Below are 21,023 nucleotides of genomic sequence, written 5' to 3' on the forward strand. Positions count from 1 at the left end.
AAGAGTGATAACAACCAACCCTAACCCGAAAAGCTTACCAGACACAGGACAACTGGAATAGAATTCTAGACTAATGGTCTTGCTACGTTGGATACGATGCACGATTGTCATGGCTGCTCAGTCCAAAATGGTAAACGTTAAAAGCAGAACCCGAGCCCCGTTCTTAACATGTCTGGGATCATGTAATCAATATCCGACACTGACTGTTAGACCGTGACAGGACCTGAACGTATGCTAATCCATTTGTAATTGCTGCACCATCTTATATACTGAACATGATTTAAAAGTGACAATAAATTGACACAAGTATAAAAAAACAACAAACGGATGGCCAACCTCACGAGCAACCCTCCCAGAATAATGAAAAACTATCTCCTGCGAGTTGCACTTGTCGACATCTGACGCTTTATTTGAAAAACAAAACAAAAACTTGTTTTCCTACAAAGAAAAGATGGAGGCAGTTTAATTTGTATTCCATTCCCGTAACGGAACGAATGTGACGCGAACCCATCTCTGACCTTAAAATCAAGGTCCGTGTCCAACCGTGGCTAATACGTTGGTCATCTCGGGGGCGGGTTTGCTTTCTCTCCAAGTGGATCGTCTCCGGCAACCTCCTGAAGTAGCAGACGGCACCCATTCAACGCTATTTATAAAAATATATTTGAACAAGTAGGAAACAATACAAGGTAATCTGGAGAGATTACAATACAGGGGAGTAAATAATTGAACATACACACCGATAAGCATTGAACGCACGGCAGAAAAGGTGAGCGGAAGGAAGAACGCGCTAGTCGCCTGACCATCGAGTCTTCTGTCTTTGTTACACTTCAGAAATTTGAAATTCTCAACCAGCCTTTGTCTGAAACTAATGACGTTAGCAGAAATGCTATGTACAGCACAAGCCTTTTTTTTTTCTTTCGTCATATCATACAGTGTACTTACAATATGCACACGGGCTGGATTTGTCTTTTTTTTTTCTGGCGAATCAAATGCCAAGTTAGCAGAAAGATGCTAAAGCCCAATTATTTGTGGAGTTTTCAGCATTGAAAGGAAAAAGATGCACATACACTGATGAAAGGTCATGAAGAATCAACACAAGAAAAAAAAAAACATTAGGTAATTTAACTTGCTTCTGTAAAAAGAAGGCCTCAGAGTTTCTACATTTATTGTTGTTGTCCTCGCGTCTTTTTTTTTTTTTTTTTTTTTTATAGGCTAGCTCGATGGTGACGGTCCACCTGTAGCATGTAAATACAAAGAGTTGTATAAAGCGTCGTTTAGAAATGTGGCCACCATAGAGAGAACATATCAAATGATAACAAAGTCACTTTTTGTCAAAGCCAACACCCTTTTTTTTTTTTTTTTTTTTGTCTTTTTGTTGTTGTTCAAATCCTCCTCGCATACATTCATTGTTGTAAGGTCGACCAAGTATTGCTTTTAAGTCCGTTCAAGATTCTCTGACTGGACAGGGCCTCCCGGCTCTCTGCTACTGGAAGTCACAGCAATGACTAACACCCAAAACACTGCTAGACACTCCACAACGGAATCTAAACTTTTTTTTTTAATTTTTACACTCCACAAGAATCTCCTAGTAAAAAGACGGCTTGTTTCGGCTCAACGATTACGATGTGGATGACTGCTATAATTCGACTCTATGAAGAATACAAAACAAAAAAAGTGGCCTGTTTGTTATTTTTTTTTTCTGTTTCTAAAAGCCGATAGAACTCTAGCGCTTAATACACAGGTGGACAGAAGAGAAAAAAAAATTCAGAAAGTCTTATTTTGTGTTTTTTTTTTTTCAGGTCAGGTCTCGCGGTCGTTCTCGCCCACCGAGTACAGTTCGCCAAGTCTCCTGAAGCGAGGGCCCCACTCCCTGAGGTAGTCATAGTTCTGGTCCGAGTCGGATGACGTGGTCTCCAGCGAACTGAGCGAGCCGGCGACCGATCCCCGGCCCTCGTAGCCGTAGATCTGGATGGAGTCGTACGGCGGCGCCGTGGGGTCATTGTCGGCCTCGTGCAGCCGCACGTTGATGAACTCGTCCACGTCCACGCCGTTGGGGCCCGAGTGGTGGCCGGCGCGCGGCATGAACTGCAGGTCGGGCTTGATGTCCTTGCGCGGCAGGTAGCCGTTGACGCCGTCCGGGTTCTGCAGGGTGGCGATGTCAAAGGCCTCCGTGTCCTCCTCGCCACCGCCCTCGTCGTCGTATCGGATGATGTTCTCGCGCACGTCCTCGTCGTCCTTGATGATGAGCGGCTCGTTCTTGTGTCGCCGCAGAGTCACAAAGAGCACTACTATTACTATGCGAGAAAGACCGAAGCACAAAAGGGGAAGAGAGAGAGACACAACGGAGATACCAGGTCAAGCTTGCGAAGTTGAAATTGCGACGGTTGAGACAAGAATGATTTTATTTGTCGGGCGTACAAATCAATTTTCAATGAGTGACAGCCACTTACCGAATCCAGATCCAACAAGCACAGTTTTGCAATAGGATTGCAAACATGCATTGCCGTCACAACCGACATGCATATCTGTGCCAGGTGGCGCGATTGACGCGACGCGAGTCGGGGTTAGCACCTTCGGCGAGTTAGCAAATTGGAACTGGAGGACATATATCGCGTCGTGCGGAACAGCTAATTGGCATCGAAATTGCATTTGGCACGTGACACCCATGCTGTCCGAAAAGAAATAAATTAATAAATAACACACACATGGCATCCTGTGTCAGACAAAACAAACATTTCAGTCTGTGAGCATCGGAAGTTGTACGATGCAGCCAGCAATTCGAGACAGAGCCAAAAAGACAGCAGGCTTGGAGAGTGGTAAAGCGAGTCAGCGTGTTTATTCGCTTCCAGCTGCTGAACTGTGAACCAAGATTAATATAGCATTTAGCATTAGCCAAAGTTTTATCACAATGAGCAAACCTGCTCGCCATGTTCTTCGTCTTTTTTTTTGGATAAGGCGTGGCGTGGCGCGAACGTCTCTCTCTGTCTGAATGAAGCATAACAGTTTGATTCAGCATGGGTTGATTGGTCATGCCTGGAGAGTTAGGCGCAGGGATAACGCGCCAAAGAAACAACCGTTATGTTGCGCTGTTCACATGTCAGCCGAGTTCAGCAACAATCTGTGCAGTGCGCTTTCGAAGAAAGAAAGTGTGAGGTTGTGTGACAAGAGTGACAAGTACCCAGGGAGCAAAACTACATTTTGGTCATAAAAACGGTCTGGAAGTTAACCTTCCCTGTTCTTTTTTCTGGTGGGGTGACTGTGATGACTTCCATCAATCAACCTGTCAAATAGTTGCAGAATTTCTTAACCTGTGCCTAAGAATCAATGTTTGGGAACGGCGTAGTGGAGCTGCTGTGTCAAGGGAACCATCTTGAAATGTGGTTGGATGGAGGTGAAAATTGTATCATCCGGGTAAACATACATTCATTCATTCATCTTCCGAGCTGCTTGATCCTCATTAGGGTCGCGGGGGGTGCTGGAGCCTATGCCAGCTGTCTTCGGGCAGTAGGCGGGGGACACCCTGAACCGGTTGTCAGCCAATCGCAGGGCACACAGAAACAAACAGCCATTCGCGCTAACACTCACACCTAGGGACAATTTAGAGTGTTCAATCAGCCTGCCACGCATGTTTTTGGAATGTGGGAGGAAATCGGAGCACCCGGAGAAAACCCACGCAGGCCCGGGGAGAACATGCAAACTCCACACAGGGAGGCCGGAGCTGGAATCGAACCCGGTACCTCTGCACTGTGAAGCCGACGTGCTAACCACTGGACTACCGGGCTGCCCGGAAACATACATGTAGACAACATTTACCCATTCATGCGTCCATTATCCGATCCGCTTATCCTCACAAGAGTTGGGTTGGTCACAAGAGGGCTGCTGGAGCCTATCCCAGCTGTCTTTGGGCAGTAGGCGGAGGACACCCTGAACCGGTTGCCAGCCAATCGCCGGGCACACAGAGACAAACAACCAACCGCGCTCACACTCACACCTAGGGACAATTTGTTTCAATGAGCCTACCATGCATGTTTTTCGAATGTGGGAGGAAACCGGAGTACCCCGAGAAAAGCCATGCGGGCCCGGGGAGAACATGCAAACTCCACACAGGAAGGCCGGAGCTGGAATCGAACCCGGTACCTCTGCACCGTGAGGTTGACGAGCTAACCACTGGACCACCTCACCGAGCCACCCACAACATTTACCCTCATCACATAAATGCGCCCTAAAGTATGGGTGTTCAGAGGAACTATTGCACCACTCAGCCGAAACTCACCTAGGAGCAGAATGATGCAGGCCAGGATGGCGATGAGCGCCCCCATGCTGAGGCCGATGGGCAGTACATAGGCCTCAATGTTGCAGGACTGCACAATACCGTCCTTGCTGCATCCGCACACGCGAATGGTCAGGGTGTTGGTGCTGCTCATGGGCGGGGCGCCGTTGTCCGTCACCACGATGGGCAGGAAGTACATCTCCTGCTTCTGCCGCCGGAACGTGTCGTGCTTGGCCAGGACACTAATGGAGTTATCTGCGAAAGAAGCGGCAGAGGGCGGTGCGAGAAGATGAGAAGAGAGAACTAATTTCACATCAGTTGCCGTCTCGCTTGTCTCCCGCTGATGGATTTCAGCGATTTTTGCTCAACAGCGCAATGCGGGGAAACCGAAGGGTAGCGTGGCAAGATGGGAAAGGTGCCGGCTGCTCTTTTGAAGCCGCCCGCCAGAAGCCGCCTGCTCGTTAGTCGCCTCTCGCTATTAAACACCGAGCCTGGACTTATAAAAAAACTTGTGAAAGTCTAACCTTTGCCTCTCCCGCTGCCAAGCGGAAACAACACAGCGCTCGGCGGATGCAAACTTGATCAAAAAGACGCTCGGCGGGCAGGATGATTTGAGTAATTGATGCCGACATATGCTCACATTTATCGTCTCACAAGTGGCGGAGCGGAGCAAAGAACACTCAGCTTCCGGAGCAAAGCAATGTCCCATCTCATTTGGATTGCTCGGCAACTTCACGGCGAGGGAAGTACAGATGTCGTGTTTTGTAGTCAAGCTACGGGGTCATTTTCTAAGCACCATTTGAGAATAAAAATAGCAGTAAAGACGTGGCCAACAATGAAAAAGCTTCGGATGCAGAAAGATGCAACCATTTTATGTAGCTAATCCTCGTGGGGACGCCGGAGTCCATCCCAAATGAATGGCCGACTCCAGCCGAGATCGGTCGCCATTCACAGGGCACATCGAGGACAACCATCCACACTTGAATGTTTACTGAATAAGAATCGAAATAAGACACACTACAAATCCGACCAGAGCCTACCCAGTCAGCGTGTGTTTCCGTCAAGATTCAAACCAAGAAGCGGGCGGGACAAGTAGCTGCAGTTATGTCGATGGAGGCATTATGTGCATGTGCATTGTTTTTATGTTCAGAAAAGACACAAAAGAGGATATGGACCCATTTCTGGACGATGGATTTTTCTCTAAAAAGACAAAAACTTTATGAATTTGTTGACACCATGTTTGCTAATCAGCTCCTAGCTTCGTAGCATGCAACTTGCATGACTTAAAACGCTCTGTATATGTTCCGATACGTCCACTTTTGGTCAAGTCACTTTTTTAAAATACCGTACGCCACACTGTGATTGGATGCGCCACGTCCAGTGTTTCGTCATAAGTAAAACGGCACCATCTTGGTGAAGAACCGATCCACGTGACGTAGCACATGTCACGCGATACGGCAATACAAATAAAAAAATTCTGACGTGAATTGCTACCTCGAAGCCAGGAAATTCCAGAGTTGCCACGAAAACAGATCCATGCGCACCAAATCCAGTAGACACTTAAACAGCTTCTTCCCTCTAGCCATTAACTCCTTAAACAGTCACTGACGTAGTCACTCCTCTTGTACTACAAAATGGTACTACAAAACTATTGGTTACTCTAAAATGGTTTAATGATTTTGTTGTTTACGATAATACTAATGCAGCGTGTTATACCGGAGACAAATTCCATGTGTGTTCTACATACTTGGCCAATAAAGATGATTCTGATTCTGATTCTGATTCTGAAAACCTCCAGTAGACAGAACGTGGAGTTTAGGATTTCACCTTTTTTGGGCGGGGGCTCGGGTGCACTTTATAGGCTCTCATCGACTCTTTAATGAAGTGAGCTCGGAAGCCGGGAAATCTACAAATTGACGCTGCCGCAAAGTTGATTTACTCTTTATGTGGCCACAGGTGCATATTGTGGGTCTTGACACCCGCTTAATATGAATCCTAGTTACGATACAATTTAGATGCCGGTGTATTGGCTTCACCTTCTCTGTCAAGATGCCAACAGGGAGGTTTTTTTTTTTTTTCTTTTATGGGGCTCGGTTGCGCTTCATGATGTCATTACATCTGCTATGGTGCACTCTGTGGGGGCTTACTTTCATTTGGCTTCCGTATAAAGCCATGAATATTACCTTGGAAGCTGGGAAATTTACAGGTTCACTTTGCTGCCAGGTTGTTGATCGTGTGTGTGTGTGTGGGGTTGGGCAATGGGGGTCGGGAGGTCTCCACGGGGACTCGGGTGTGCTCCGTAGGTTCATTATAGCTGCTGAGCTGTGGTTTGAGCGGCTTCAGGTGCACTCCGTGGGGCTTGGCTGCCGTGTACTGTATCGCAAAAACGTAGTTAAGGCTTATAATGCTACTTTGGTGCATAAGAAATTTGTGTCTAGACTTAATTGTAAATTTACTGGTGTGTTGGGCATTCGCCTTGTGACGTGGACTTGGATGCAATTTGTGGGGGCTTTTGTTGGAATTGGTTGTCACACAAAGTAACACCTACAATATTGTAATCTCAGAAGTCGGGAAATTTATGGGTCGCCTTTGCTACAAAGTTGGCGATTTAGTGGACGGGGGATTTACATACTCAATGGGTGCTCGTGTGCTTGCTGGGGGCTTAAATCTCACATACTGTAAATTGGATCTTGGTGGCGGCAATGACACAAGCAAAGGAAGAAGTGAAATTCAGCGGTAGACTTTTTTTGAACAAACTATCTCCTGGATCGGATTGTGTTGTCATTTCGAGGCTTTTTAGCTACAATCACGCCCAAAGCTGCGATATGAACTTTTTCATTTTATTGATAGATTCAACCAGGGAGTGGTGAACACTTAAAGTTCAATCCGTTGAAGAGCATTTTTTTCCACTAGTGTGTGGGCCGCTCCCTTGATTACACTCATCATGCCAAAGAAAAGCGGCACGCAGGGGGGGCCCTCGCCTGACACTCATCAGTCAAGTGTCTGCCGCCACCTCCGTCTGACAAATAGTCGCTGAAATGGCGATGCCGCCCCTCCTTTTAGGCGCTATAGACAAGTGGCTGGCGCAGCGTGTGCTATATAGAGGAAGAATGGCAGCACGCATTTGCTTTGATTTCTAGGGTTACGTTGTGTGTGGAGAACAAACGCACCCTCGACTCGAAGGAGCGATACAAAGAAAAAAAGAAAACAACAGCGGCTGTTTTGATCCAACGTGTTGCCTTGAGGAACGAGGGGGGGAGCTTGTAAAAAAAGCAGCACCTTTATGACTCACATTTGATCCAGTGTTGTACAGGTTAAGCTTTGACCACATCTTTTTTTTTCTTCCGGTTAAGCAGCTATAAAACCATGAGGGCATCTGAACTCATCATAAGGCTGAAGAAAGTCATTTCTGGGAAAAGGCGCAATAAAAAAAAAAATTACGGTTGGCTGTAGCAATATTTGAATGAAGATTCAAGTCTAAATAATACTAGAATGATAGAAAATGTAAATAAAATAAGTTGAATGAAAGGTTACCCAAAAAACATGATGCATAAAGAATAGTAATGTTTGAAAATGCATCACTATGTCGAATAAGAATAGAAGTGTAACAGAAAAAAAATCCCATCATTCCATACAAAAAATAGTAGTAAATAAAAGCTGAAAATTTTTCATAGAATAATGGGTTAGCTAAATATGATAAATATTAAAATAAAAATATATTCAAGACATAATAGGTGAATAATGTAGACAGTCAATACAATTTAAAGCAAATAAAACACAAAGAATCATAGAATAAATCACTTTCCACTAAATAAATATAGACAATAATGGTGCCATACACTATATGTAAAATCAATTATCTTTTTTACTAGGAGCTGCAAAGAAAAGAAAGGAATACATTCGGTATGGTGTATTTATGGCATATACCCCATCATTTCCCACTGTGTACCCACCAGGTAATGCGCAGAAGTAAGAAAAACAATATTATTTTCATGGAGACTGAAAAAAAAAGTGTTTTTTTTTCTCCTCAACTATGACCTGGTTTTGATGGCCTCTCCGAGCCGTCAGAGGCGGGCTGCAGTATGTTAGCCTCCAGCCTGTGTGTCCAAACAGAAGGCTGCTAACATATGAATAGATTTTTTTTTGCCGCGAGCTGAGTACATTACACGTGAGGGTGAACACAGCTTGTTCATCACCACTTTGGACAAACAGAATATATATGTTCCAAAAAATAAAAAAGAAAACAAAAAACAAGCTTATGAGCATATTGTGTTGCTAAACCGTGGTGCCATCTGGTAGCCACGAGGTAGCGAGGACGTCACCCTACATTGAGCAGCAAAACTAGCAGGTTGAACCCATTTGGAATCTCATTGGTTTATCTTCACTCACAGTGCGCTCCTGTCCAACATCTGCGAAGTTGGGGGCTTCGCTTCAACACACCCCCTTGCTGCCAAATTATGAATTCAAACAACGATTTGGGGAAGGGATTTGCGACGCTGCATCATTGTACATTGTTTCTCGTTTATTGTAGCTGGGCTGTTTTTGTTTGAAATGTTTACGAGGAACATTTAGGCGTAGGAGGCACATCGGGGTGGGAATTACCGTCCAATGTGTGATAACAGCGTTATCACCTCCTTTCACTGACAATAATACGATAATGTCATGAGAGTCGGCTATACAGAGAACCGCCGTCCCGTCTTGAATATAGCGTCCATTTTTTTTCTGCGGAACTCATCCTCGGCTCTTTGTTCGCTAACGGGGGATGTGGGTCTGCTGACTTCCACTCGGCACATCGTGAGTCAGTGGGGAGAATTCATCAAAAGGCTTGCTCGGTTCCACCAACGTGCCTTCCTTTGAGGAAGCAGAGTCTGGGGACTCTGTGGTGGGCTTTCCTATTTCTGGGGTTTGAAGTCACCAAACAGCTCCTCGGCGTCAGGTGTGGATGAGATCCACTCGGAGTTCTTCAAGGGTCTGAACGTCGTGGAGCTATCCTGCCTTGTGCAACATCATCATCAGGTGTTCTTCTCAACAACAAACTGGACTGGTCTACAAACACGGATACCCTGATTAGTAAAGGACAGAGCCGACTCTTCCTACTCAGGAAACTGAGGTCTTTTGGGGTTCAGGGGTCACTCCTTCAGACTTTCTATGACTCGGTGGTGGCCTCGGCCATCCATTATGGCATTGTCTGCTGGTCAGGCAGCATCTAGGCCCGGGACAGAAAGAGACTGGAGCGACTGGTCAGGAAGGCCAGTTCTGTCCTGGGTTGCTCCCTTGACACTCTGGAGGAGGTGGGCAACAGAAGGATGCTAACTAAGCTAAAAGCTATGATGGTCAGTCCCTCCCACCCCCTCCAGCCCGCCCTGACAGCACTTGGTAGCTCCTTCAGCCAGAGACTGTTACACCCGCGCTGCAAGAAGGAGAGATACCGACGCTCGTTCCTACCGACTGCTGTCAGGCTGATGAATAAAAAATAACAATCATAATAATAATAACAGTTAAATGATGTGAAAAACAATTGTTAATAGCACTGCGATTTATCAATTTTTTATTTACCGGTACATTGAATTGAACGGTGTTTGTTTTTTTCTTCTTTCTACCCACATTCTTGCTGCTGGAGGCTGTAAATTTCCCCAGTGTGGGACAAATAAAGGATGTCTTATCTTATCTTTTCTTATCTTATCTTATCTTTCATTCATTCATTCATTCATCTTCCGAGCCGCTTGATCCTCACTAGGGTCGCGGGGGGTGCTGGAGCCTATCCCAGGTGTCTTCGGGCAGCAGGCGGGGACACCCTGAATCGGTTGCCAGCCAATCGCAGGGCACACAGAGAAGAACAACCATCCACGCTCACACTCACACCTAGGGACAATTTAGAGTGTCCAATCAGCCTGCCATGCATGTTTTTTTGGAATGTGGGAGGAAACCGGAGCACCCGGAGAAAACCCACGCAGGCCCGGGGAGAACATGCAAACTCCACACAGGGAGGCCAGAGCTTGAATCGAACCCGCTACCTCTGCTCTGTGAAGCCGACGTGCTAACCACTGGACTACCTCTTATCTTATCTTATCTTATCATGTGGACATTGGGGACGGTGCCTCTGACTTGGCAGACGGAGGTGGTGGTCTGACCGGAGGATGCGTTTCAACGAGCACGCTCCCTTAGCCTCTCTGGTGAGATTCTTCGAGAGGTGTCAGAATTTGGTCCGCAGCAAGCAAGCAAGACCGGGATGCCGGTTTTGATGTTAACAGTTAGATCAACCTGAGAAAAGTATATCGCTAGCAATGACATGACAGAGCCAGAAGCTGAGCTTCACTGTGTTTGTTATTGCAGTGTGGCGAGTGCGTGACACGGTTACGCGTTTTTGGTTGGTGACAGGTGGCAATGCTTCAATGTTGATGATTTTATTTATTTTTTCTTTCAAACTCAAAGAATCATCGTCTACTACCTTGGTTGTTCTTAATAGTGAAGTTGGGATTGTTGAGCATCTCAGGCACCAGGCGGTACTCAAAATAGTGGCCCTGGATCGGGTCATCTCTGTCCACGGCGCTGACTGTTTGGATCACCTGTGTTGGGATTTCAAAAAAAAAAAAAAAAAAGAAAGAAAGAAAGAGATAGTCATCGCACATGCTGGAATATTTGCTCTTCACCACGCTGAGATTTGGATCCTTATCATCAAGGTTTTGCCCGGTCCGCCTTGAGCATCTCAGCTCTATCCGCTAATCTGTCATCAGTGTTCTTATCGCACGCTCGGATTGATTGGGAATTAGAATTTGGGGGGGGGCTGAGGGACAGTTTTGGCTCCCCCCCACCTCCCCGCGTCCAATAAAAGTGCATCCGACACATGTAGCTGCCTTGAATGAGGTCGATTGATGAGAAGGCAGTCGGGGGAATGCTAAGAACCGGTCAGAGACTTTTTTTTGGCAGGGTGATGCATCGTGCCATCTGGAGGAGGCCACATGAAAGACATTCTCAACGGACGATGTGCCGTGATCAATCCTGACGGCTAAGTCCCCCCCAACTCCCACCCCCAAACTTTTTTTTTTTTTCAACGCCAGACCCTCGACCTCCGAGGCTTCTCTGCGAAATAATTAAGGCCATAATTCACCATGGCCAATCATTAAAGGGGTGGAAAGCTGGAGAAAGGAGAGTGACGGATGGCTGCTTTGATGAACAAGTAGCCACTCTAATTAAAAAAAAAAAAATTATAAAAAAATGTTTTGCCTTTTCCATTACCTGTCCGGGTTTTCCATTTTCACACAAAAAGGCTTCATATTCGGTGGCGAACTCCGGGGCGTTGTCGTTTATGTCCATGACCCGGATGGCCACCACCGCCCGGGAGATCTGACTGTGGTTACCTAGGAGACGGGGGGGATAGATGGAAGACAGAAAATTCATTCAGCAAAAAAAAAAAAAACAGGGCGATGGGTGTATGAAAATCCCAGGTACATTACATGACCTAGTTTTAATTTCCTTTGTTTTTTTTTTTCTCATCTTTATTTCTCCCTTCATTTCCGGAGCTGATGGAAGCGACGCATGATAAGACACATCAATCTACCTTTTGGTGATGCAAAAAGAGAAAAGACACAACTCAAAGTGTTTTTGAACGCCCTATGTTTAAAACATGAGTGTTAAAGTGAGGGGAAAAAAAGCATATTAATGACTCATTAGGAACTGATGTCTGAATAGACAATAAAAGGCAATCTAATTAGTCCTTGCTATGGTAAGTGGTGCAAATTGCGACGTTGAGAGCTGCCGCGGATTGATGTGCCTCCTTAGAGGCGTCGCACTTTCGACAATAAGGATGATAAAGCCGAAAAATCCGCACTCTTGTTGAAAAGAAATGTCCAAGTGAGATTCTGCGTTCTTGCATCTGCTGGAACCTGAGCCGAACCCCGACCCTGATTCTAAACCTCCGGTGCCCTGAGACTCAAGCACAAGGAGTCCCACACTACGATTGAATTTAACCAAACCGGAAAGTTGAACTGCACTGCACCAAATCCGAACCTGCTTTATCATAATTCCCAATACCCTAAAAACATTCATTCATTCATTCATCTTCCGTACCGCTTGATCCTCACAAGGGTCGCGGGGGGTGCTGGAGCCTATCCCAGCTGTCTCCGGGCAGTAGGCGGGGGACACCCTGAATCGGTTGCCAGCCAATCGCAGGGCACACATAGACTAACAACCATCCACGCTCACACTCACACCTAGGGACAATTTAGAGTGTTCAATCAGCCTGCCACGCATATTTTTGGAATGTGGGAGGAAACCGGAGCACCCGGAGAAAACCCACGCAGGCCCGGGGAGAATATGCAAACTCCACACAGGGAGGCCGGAGCTGGAATCGAACCCGGTACCTCTGCACTGTGAAGCCGACGTGCTAACCACTGGACTACCGGGCCGCCACTCTAAAAACAGCTGCAAATAAAAACTACTTAAAACAAAGACAGTGACTGTGCTCCACGCCTGTGCTTTGTATTAATTCCACATTGAACGCTGTGCTAAGAATACTTTGCATTGAAGCCGCGGAGGCAATAAAGCACACTCATTTGCTGAGTTTTGATTGAATTCAAACAGCTCACGAGTCAATTTGCACAAGAACATGAACACGTATCGAGTAAACACTTTTTTTTAAAAACAGACACACCTTACAGATTAAAGAACATCTGCAAAGTACAAAAAAAATAATAATAATACACTCTCACTGACGAGGTGGAAAATCTTTGCCGGCAGAGCTACAAACAGCTTTAGCCCGTGCGTAAGGCTTTTATTTGCATACAGATTGTTTCAGGAGGGCTGTATGTCGCGATAAAGCTTAATGTAGCCCTTAAAGCTACTGGAAGAGAAATTCACACTGCTTGTAACTTGTCTGTCTCCGCCTTCTCGCGCTTAATCAAAGGAGGTGCACGTTAATTGCCGGGCTAAACGAAAGCTGTCACAGTTTTTCATTTATTTATTTATTTTTGGTCCCGCCGGCGTGAGGAGTTGCACGTCTTATTCTGATAAGCCGCCGCCGTTGTCGACATCTTGTCTGGCGGCCGTACATCTCCAGCCTGCCTGCTAGCTAAGTGACTGCAGGTTGCAGATAGCGGTGGCTCGTAACGACATGTTATTCAGAGTTTGCAGGGATTAATGCGGCAGCTCTTTGTGAAAAGGGAGAAGGGACCTGGGTAGTCGTAATACATTTCAAATGTCCTCTTTTTTTGCGGGGTGGGGTTGCCATTAGCCCCTTTCAACGCTAAAGTTCCCAGTGAATTGGCGCATCTGAGGCGTAACCGTTTATTCACCTTTCGGGCGTAACATTGCGGCCACGTGACCTCTGACTAAACACATTCTCTTCCCTGAGTGTTGCTGTGGGGGAGGAGAGGGGAGTCACAAGGGGGGAGTGATGGTGTTCGTCCCTGCCCTTAATCCATCCATCACTGCCACGCCGCCAATTGAGCCCTTTCTTTCCGGCTTACCTTTCTCATCCTTACAATATTGTTTTGTGTTTTTTGTTATTGTAAAGTGTCCTTGGGTGTATTGAAAGGCGCTTATAAATAAAATGTATTATTATTATTATTCTGGCGGCCCGGTAGCCCAGTGGTTAGCACGTCGGCTTCACAGTGCAGAGGTGCCGGGTTCGATTCCAGCTCCGGCCTCCCTGTGTGGAGTTTGCATGTTCTCCCCGGGCCTGCGTGGGTTTTCTCCGGGTGCTCCGGTTTCCTCCCACATTCCAAAAAAACATGGCATGGCAGGCTGATTGAACACTCTAAATTGTCCCTCGGTGTGAGTGTGAGCGTGGATGGTTGTTCGTTTCTGTGTGCCCTGTGATTGGCTGGCAACCGATTCAGGGTGTCCCCCGCCTACTGCCCGAAGACGGCTGGGATAGGCTCCAGCACCCCCCGCGACCCTCGTGAGGATCAAGCGGCTCGGAAGATGAATGAATGAATGAATTATTATAATACCACATAGGACCAACTTAAGCGTTGATTTGGAATGGCTTTGTGTTGCAGAAAGCATATTAGCTCCACCAAGCTCAAGGTGAGATGCATGTAGATGTTGCAATAAGATAAATAGCCACTGTAGAAAATGAGCAAGCGGCGGCTGATAAGGTATTCAACAATGGCGTCTTCCGGAGACGATACTCGACAACGCCACTTACGGACTTCGGTGGCGGTTACGGTGATGTTGTGCCACGTGTCCGTCTCTCGGTCCAGTGGTTTGGCCAGCGTGATCTTGCCGTCGTCAACGTTGATGTTAAACTGCCTCTCCAGGTCCGTATGGCGGTCGATAAAGTATCTGTGTTTAAAAAAAAACAACAACAACAACAACATAAAAGACAGTTGAGCGAAAAACCAGCAGCCTGGAAGAAGGAATTCCACACAAATGCCCACTGAAGTCATGGAAAATCAATAATTATCGCCTGAGGAATAATTACACAAGCAACGGGGGACATTAAAGATTACTCAGATCCAAGAGAACAGCACACCCACCCAGAGCCTGATCAAGGCGACACCCCCGCCCCATTTAAAAGACCATTAGCGCTTGCTGTGTCAGGAAAAGAGATGTGGTGTTGTTAACCTCATTTGGGGGGTCTGTCAACAATCGCAGCCCTCCTCCTCACAAATATACAACACCTGCCACAGGCTTCATCGATCAACGTGAAGCTTGGCAGGATGCACCAAGACGTCTGAAAGACCCATGTCACTCGCCCAGTCCCACCGGCAAAAGAGAAGTTTTGCCATTTTGTCAAAAGTGGCACATTCCTTGTTGATCATAACAGAACACAGGATGGGTGTATTCCAGGTCTCGCACTCAGACCGTCTCCTCCAGAATTTCTCCAAATGAACACACAGTGGATGCTTGTGTTTTAGACAGAAGAGTGATTTTTTTTTTTTTTTTGCCATCCCAGGTCTAATGTGGGCAGAGAGAGCATGCAATCAAAATGTGATGATTCCAACAGAGCCTCTCAAGAAAAAAAAAAAGACAAAGCCCCCTGTACCAGTGTCACCAGTCGACACTGAATCATTTCATCATTTCATCCCACTTGGCTTTAAGCAGTTATTTTTCATCCGATTCCAATTTATTCAACATCAGTTTCATGGTTCAACACAAAACTGGGTCCTATAATAACAGGAAGATGAAATCGTCTCCGGGTTCCATGTCCATTTTTTTTAAAAGATGACACTGTGATAACTTAGGCAAGTTTTAATTTTTGTTACAAAGTGTTGGTAGACCAGTGGTTAGCACATCGGCTTCACAGTGCAGAGGTACCGGGTTCGATTCCAGCTCCGGCCTCCCTGTGTGGAGTTTGCATGCTCTCCCTGGGGCTGCGTGGGTTTTCTCCGGGTGCTCCGGTTTCCTCCCACATTCCAAAAACATGCGTGGCAGGCTGATTGAACACTCTGAATTGTCCCGAGGTGTGAGTGTGAGTGCGAATGGTTGTTCGTTTCTGTGTGCCCTGCGATTGGCTGGCAACCGATTCAGGGTGTCCCCCGCCTACTGCCCGAAGACAGCTGGGATAGGCTCCAGCACCCCCGCGACGCTAGTGAGGATCAAGCGGCTCGGAAGATGAATGAATGAATGTTCAAGTCCGTTGGGGTGGAAAGTTGGAACTATTGCCCACAAATAGTGAGCTCAAAACTCACTTGTATTCTTTGGCATTCAACTCAGCATGACTTAGATTTGTTCTTGATTTTACTGTTTGGTGCTTTCTACCGCCTTTTATTACCAATTTGTCTTACTGTTTATTGTGCATGTTAAATTGCTCCATGTACAGCACTTTGTATGCAGCGATGGCTGTTTGAAAGTGCTCTATAAATACTGTTGACTTGACTTGACTTGACAAATAGTGCGGACTTTGGGAACCAGAGCACTGTAGAATGAGCCGCTGTTGTTTACTAGCACTGCGGTGCAACCAGCAGACAGAGACTGGCACACATATTGTATATTTCGGGTTGTGCCACTTTTGTCACAGATGAACCGACGGCATCCAGTTACCAGGACGGCCTGTGTGGCGGCCATGTTGGCAGGGGCGATTTACCTTCAAAGCCAAAAGAAAAGGTGGACGTTAGCTAAGCAACAGCTAAGCTAAGGCTCTTATCGACTGATTCAGATCTATTGAGGGTGTTTACTCATCAATTCCCTACGGCACTGATTTTGGTACAGTAAACAGTTTTTCTGTTAAGCCCTTCTCCTTGACATCCAGCTGTAGTAGTGGAAAAAGAAGCGTCGGTATATCAACCCCCTTAAGCACCAGTGAGGCTAAGTCTGGATAACCGTAATCATTTTGTATGGATTTTACAAAATCACAGAGCCATGGCAGATGGATAAAAGCGGCAAGTAGCAGACCCTTGTACTACACAACCTGTCCGCTTTAAATTCACTTTTGTCTCATTTTCTCAACTTTAAATTGTTGATTGTCTGGGAGAATCCCCATGGCTCTCCAGCCAATCAGCCTCCCTTAACCTGTGAATTACCCTCAGAGGTTGACTCTTGTCACCGACTACCTTTGAAAAGTCTTCAAAACAGTGATAAAAAAAAATCCAGAAACTTCCAACAGCGCCAGCACTCTGCTCTGAAATGGACCGGCACACAATTTTTTTTTTCTTCCTCTGACCTCTCTTCTCTGTGAAATTGCTTTCTTTGGATGCTGGAAAACCATCGAGGCACCAATTCTCTGGTCGTGGCGAAACACACGAGCGTCAGTGTCACGTCACGCGAACACACGCAGACGCAGAGCTAAAAAAAAAAAGACGATGGGTCATTTCTCAGTTTCGCTCACCGTTACATGACCAACACGAACATCCCACTCGAGAGAGGATGTGAAAAGCACTAATATGCTAATTACACTGCTTGTAATTGTCCTCGGTCCATCCATTTCCTGTGCAGATAGCTCCGGACAATGGTGGGCAGGACAATGGCGAATGATGCAGTGAGTGGTTATAAGCTACCAATGTCACAACAGCGTTCCCATTTGTAGGAAAAGTTTAGTTCACTCTTTTTTTACGCCCCCTCATTTTTCTGAAAAAGGGTCGCCCGACCGACTGAAGCACTCAAAACCGGGATTTTATGTTGAACTTTTTCATACAAAACAAATCGAATGGCATTGTTTTGAACCTTGTTTTGAGTTTATACGTCCACCAGTTTAATAAAAAAAAAAAAACATGTTTGCAGTGTTTGAATTTAAAATGAAAACTTGAAACATACAATACAGAATGTGTTTTTCCTAATTTGCATATTAGTAGTTTAGATTGGGCCAATGGAGACACCGAATGAGCAGGTTTAAACTCCACAAATAGCTAAAAGCGCTCCAAGCCAAGAAGTAACAGAAATAAAACAGATTAGCATACAGGTGAGCTCATTACTGATGATCATTCTCTCAAGAGCAAGTTAGCCATTTCATATATAGATTCTATTTCTAAAAATGTAGTTTTTTTTTTTTTTTAGCATGGGCGTACGAGTTTGAAACAGTAAGCCTGGTTCACAACCACAACCCTAATTTTAAAATAATTTGCAGCCCCAACTTTCTGGAAACCATACGCTAAAATGCTTTTTTGAAACACCGACTCTTCATTGAAACCTTACTTTGAAACCACAACATTGGTTCAAACTCTAATTGTAAAATCCAACCTTCACTTGCAAGTCTAACCGTGGCTTTAAACCCAACGTCCCAACTTAACCCTCATATTATGTTGAAAAAAAATCACATTGATTATGTTGTGGGTCATTTTGACCCGCACTGTAAAAATCCACACAAAATAGTCAAAAAACAGGTTGCACCAGTAACAACTTTGTTTAAACTCTTAATTGCAAAAAGAAATAACTATTTTCAAAAATGTTTAAACCCTTGTAACGTGGAACCTCAACCTTGACTTGAAACACAAATATCAACTCAAAGCCTTGATTAAAGCCTTCTTTTGAAACCCTAAACCAGGCTTTAGGGATTTAAAGCCTTGATTTGCAAGAAATTCTATTCCTTTACTGACACCCAACTCAAAACCTCAACCCGGGCTCCAAACTGGATTTAACAACCCGAACATTGGCTTGAAACCCAATAAAGGAAGCTCTAAACCTAAACTTAAAACCTTGACTTGAATTGAAACCCAAACCGTGGTTCCAAATCCCAATTTGAAACCTTATTTTAAAACCCGAACCCTGGCAGCCAGCTTTGGAAAGAGAATGAAGAGAATGAAATAAATAAAAGTCGTGGCCCAGATTCCAATTGTTGGAGAGACGTAGCGAGCCGTGACATATCCATTTTTTTTTTTTTTTAGATGAAATTGTGGAAACTCCTGGAGAAGCCAGGCAGGGAGAGACGTCCTCCAGGACCTTCGAAGAAACTGAACCCCCCCCCCCTCCCCCCTCAATCCTCTCTTCCTTTCCCTGGCCCCCTGCAAAAGCACTTTCAAGACAGGCCGACAGCAGCAAACCACTTGGGAGCGCAGCAGTTGCAGGAGAATCTTTTCTCCAGCTTCTTGACAGCCTCACGCCCGAGCGACGAGTCACACAGCCTGAAATTTTCTGCCAGCTGTCACTCAAACTGACAGCTCGCTGTGAGAAAGAATTAAAAGCAAATAAAAAATAAAATCGCAACCCGCTTTGGCATCCCCCCCCCCCCCCCCTCCCGAAAAGTGTGATGACGTGATGACGTTTGGCAGTACTATATAAGCATGACCTCGCTTTTAGCGGTTTATCATCATATAAAGGAACATTCTAACTCAGATTTTACATGTTGTTTGTTTCGTTTCACTCCTTGTTGCCGTAAAAGTCTCAGCGGTGAATAAGCCTCGCAAATCAGCCTTCAGTCAAAGCACAGAAAGCATCTTGAAGTATATTGTCACCTGCGCCAAGAAGCTTTTGTTTTGTCGTCGTTGGTTTTCAGCCGAGATCAATGTTCAACAACAACAGATGCATTTGCAACACTTTGAAACTTTGTGCACTGTGAGAAAAAAAACAACTTTATTTTCTATTACAAAAAAATCTAATTAAAACTACTATGACAAAAACAATAACAACCCAAAAAAGTGCACTTTTTCATTTTTTAGTGTTTAGAATCATGAAAGCAAAATACAAATAAAATGCCTTTTCCTTTCGCTTTAATTATTCAAATTAAAAGACTTAAAATTTGATTAAAACCAACAGCCCAACTGTTTTTATTTTAAGTTTTGAAATTAAATTAAATTAATAGTGGGCGGCCCGGTAGTCCAGTGGTTAGCACGTCGGCTTCACGGTGCGGAGGTGCCGGGTTCGATTCCTGCTCCGGCCTCCCTGTGTGGAGTTTGCATGTTCTCCCCGGGTCTGCGTGGGTTTTCTCCGGGTACTCCGGTTTCCTCCCACATTCCAAAAACATGCATGGCAGGCTGATTGAACACTTTAAATTGTCCCTAGGTGTGAGTGTGAGCGTGGTTGGTTGTTCGTCTCTGTGTGCCCTGCGATTGGCTGGCAACCGATTCAGGGTGTCCCCCGCCTACTGCCCGGAGACAACTGGGATAGGCTCCAGCACCCCCCGCGTCCTAGTGAGGATCAAGCGGTTCGGAAGATGAATGAATGAATAAATTAATAGTAAAATATTTTTACTATTACTATTACTATTGTTCTCATAAAATATCAAATAAAAAAAAAATGTTATCTCGAGTTATTTATTTCCACTTCCTCTCTCTAAAATATCCAACCAGCCATTATCTGGGCCACTTATCCTGATGAGTGTCGACGGGGTACACCCTGAACGGGTTGCCAGCCAATCGCAGGGCACACAGAGACGAACAACCATTCACGCTCACAATCACACCTTGGAACAATTTGGAGTGTTCAATTAACCTACCATCCATGGCTCTGGAATGTGGCCAGATCAGAGTACCCGCAGAAAACCCACGCAGGCATGGGGACAACATGCAAACAGAAAACCATCGGTCACTGTCCGGTGGAAAAAAAAAAACACATCTCTTTCCCTCATGTTTTTTATCTCTTTATCTTTGCCTCTGTTGACATCAACAAAAGCGAGTGTGACACCAGGGCCGTTCGTTCTTAAGTTATACTTTAAACATCACACAAAGATATCGCCCATGTAATAACTTCTCAACTCAGTGGGGGTCCCAAAGGCGGCATGTCAACCCACACTCTCAAATAAATATTCAGGATTCTCTCAAGTCAAATAAAATCTTTTCAGAGCTTGTCACAGCGGCCGTATTTATGAATCGAGCGCAGTCACGGCTCAACCCCCTCCCCGAATTCGGGTCAGGCAGCTGGTGAGATGTCACGTTGCGTCTTATTTGTGATCACTCAGGTAGAAATAACGCATCCTTGGCGGCGGGCGATGCATGGCGGCAGAAGAGGAAGATGAAGGGTGGGGTGGCGGGTGGGGGGGGATTTCATGGAGTGCACCTGAAACGTTGTTGTTTGGATGCATTAAGCCAGGCTGAGGGCATGTGTGTGAGAGTCCCCTCCAGTGGCTTTTCCCCTCGGTGCCGCAGCACTGAAAGCCTCTCTGAAGGGTTTGAGGGGGTCAGTGTAGAAAATGGCATGCAGGTGAAATCACCCCCCACGTCAATCAAGTATAGTCAACATGCTGAGAGATTGGAGGGATGGCGTAATACTGCGCCAAAAGAAAATACATCACGTAATGGAGTACAATTTGTCTCCAGTTTTAACAAAAATGTATGTTCGCTTTATCGAAAAATGAATTCAGTTTGTTTACATCAACGTGATAGCTTCACAGAAGACTTTGTTTGTGAAGTTTTAAAAAAAAACAAATTCCCATTCCTTCAAT

The 21,023-nt window shown here is 45.5% G+C and overlaps 1 protein-coding gene across 3 annotated transcripts in view; it reads right to left on the minus strand.

Annotated features, from left to right (window-relative positions):
• Nucleotides 1-378: 378 nt before the first annotated feature.
• Nucleotides 379-21,023, minus strand: part of cdh8 (cadherin 8) — a 174,620-nt gene continuing 153,975 nt past the window's right edge. For 2 of the 3 annotated variants that reach the window (XM_052062473.1, XM_052062472.1), the window contains exons 8-12: nt 14,418-14,554; nt 11,507-11,628; nt 10,719-10,836; nt 4,274-4,525; nt 379-2,294 (exon numbers count right to left, since the gene is read on the minus strand). In XM_052062473.1, coding sequence (XP_051918433.1) covers nt 1,801-2,294; nt 4,274-4,525; nt 10,719-10,836; nt 11,507-11,628; nt 14,418-14,554 — 1,123 coding nt within the window. In that variant the 3' untranslated portion in view covers nt 379-1,800. The remainder of the gene's footprint in view (nt 2,295-4,273; nt 4,526-10,718; nt 10,837-11,506; nt 11,629-14,417; nt 14,555-21,023) is intronic. The other variant, XM_052062474.1, reaches the window with a different exon arrangement.

The sequence above is a fragment of the Hippocampus zosterae genome, chromosome 4 (genome assembly GCF_025434085.1).
Source record: "Hippocampus zosterae strain Florida chromosome 4, ASM2543408v3, whole genome shotgun sequence".
In the NCBI taxonomy this organism is placed as follows: Eukaryota; Metazoa; Chordata; class Actinopteri; order Syngnathiformes; family Syngnathidae; genus Hippocampus; species Hippocampus zosterae.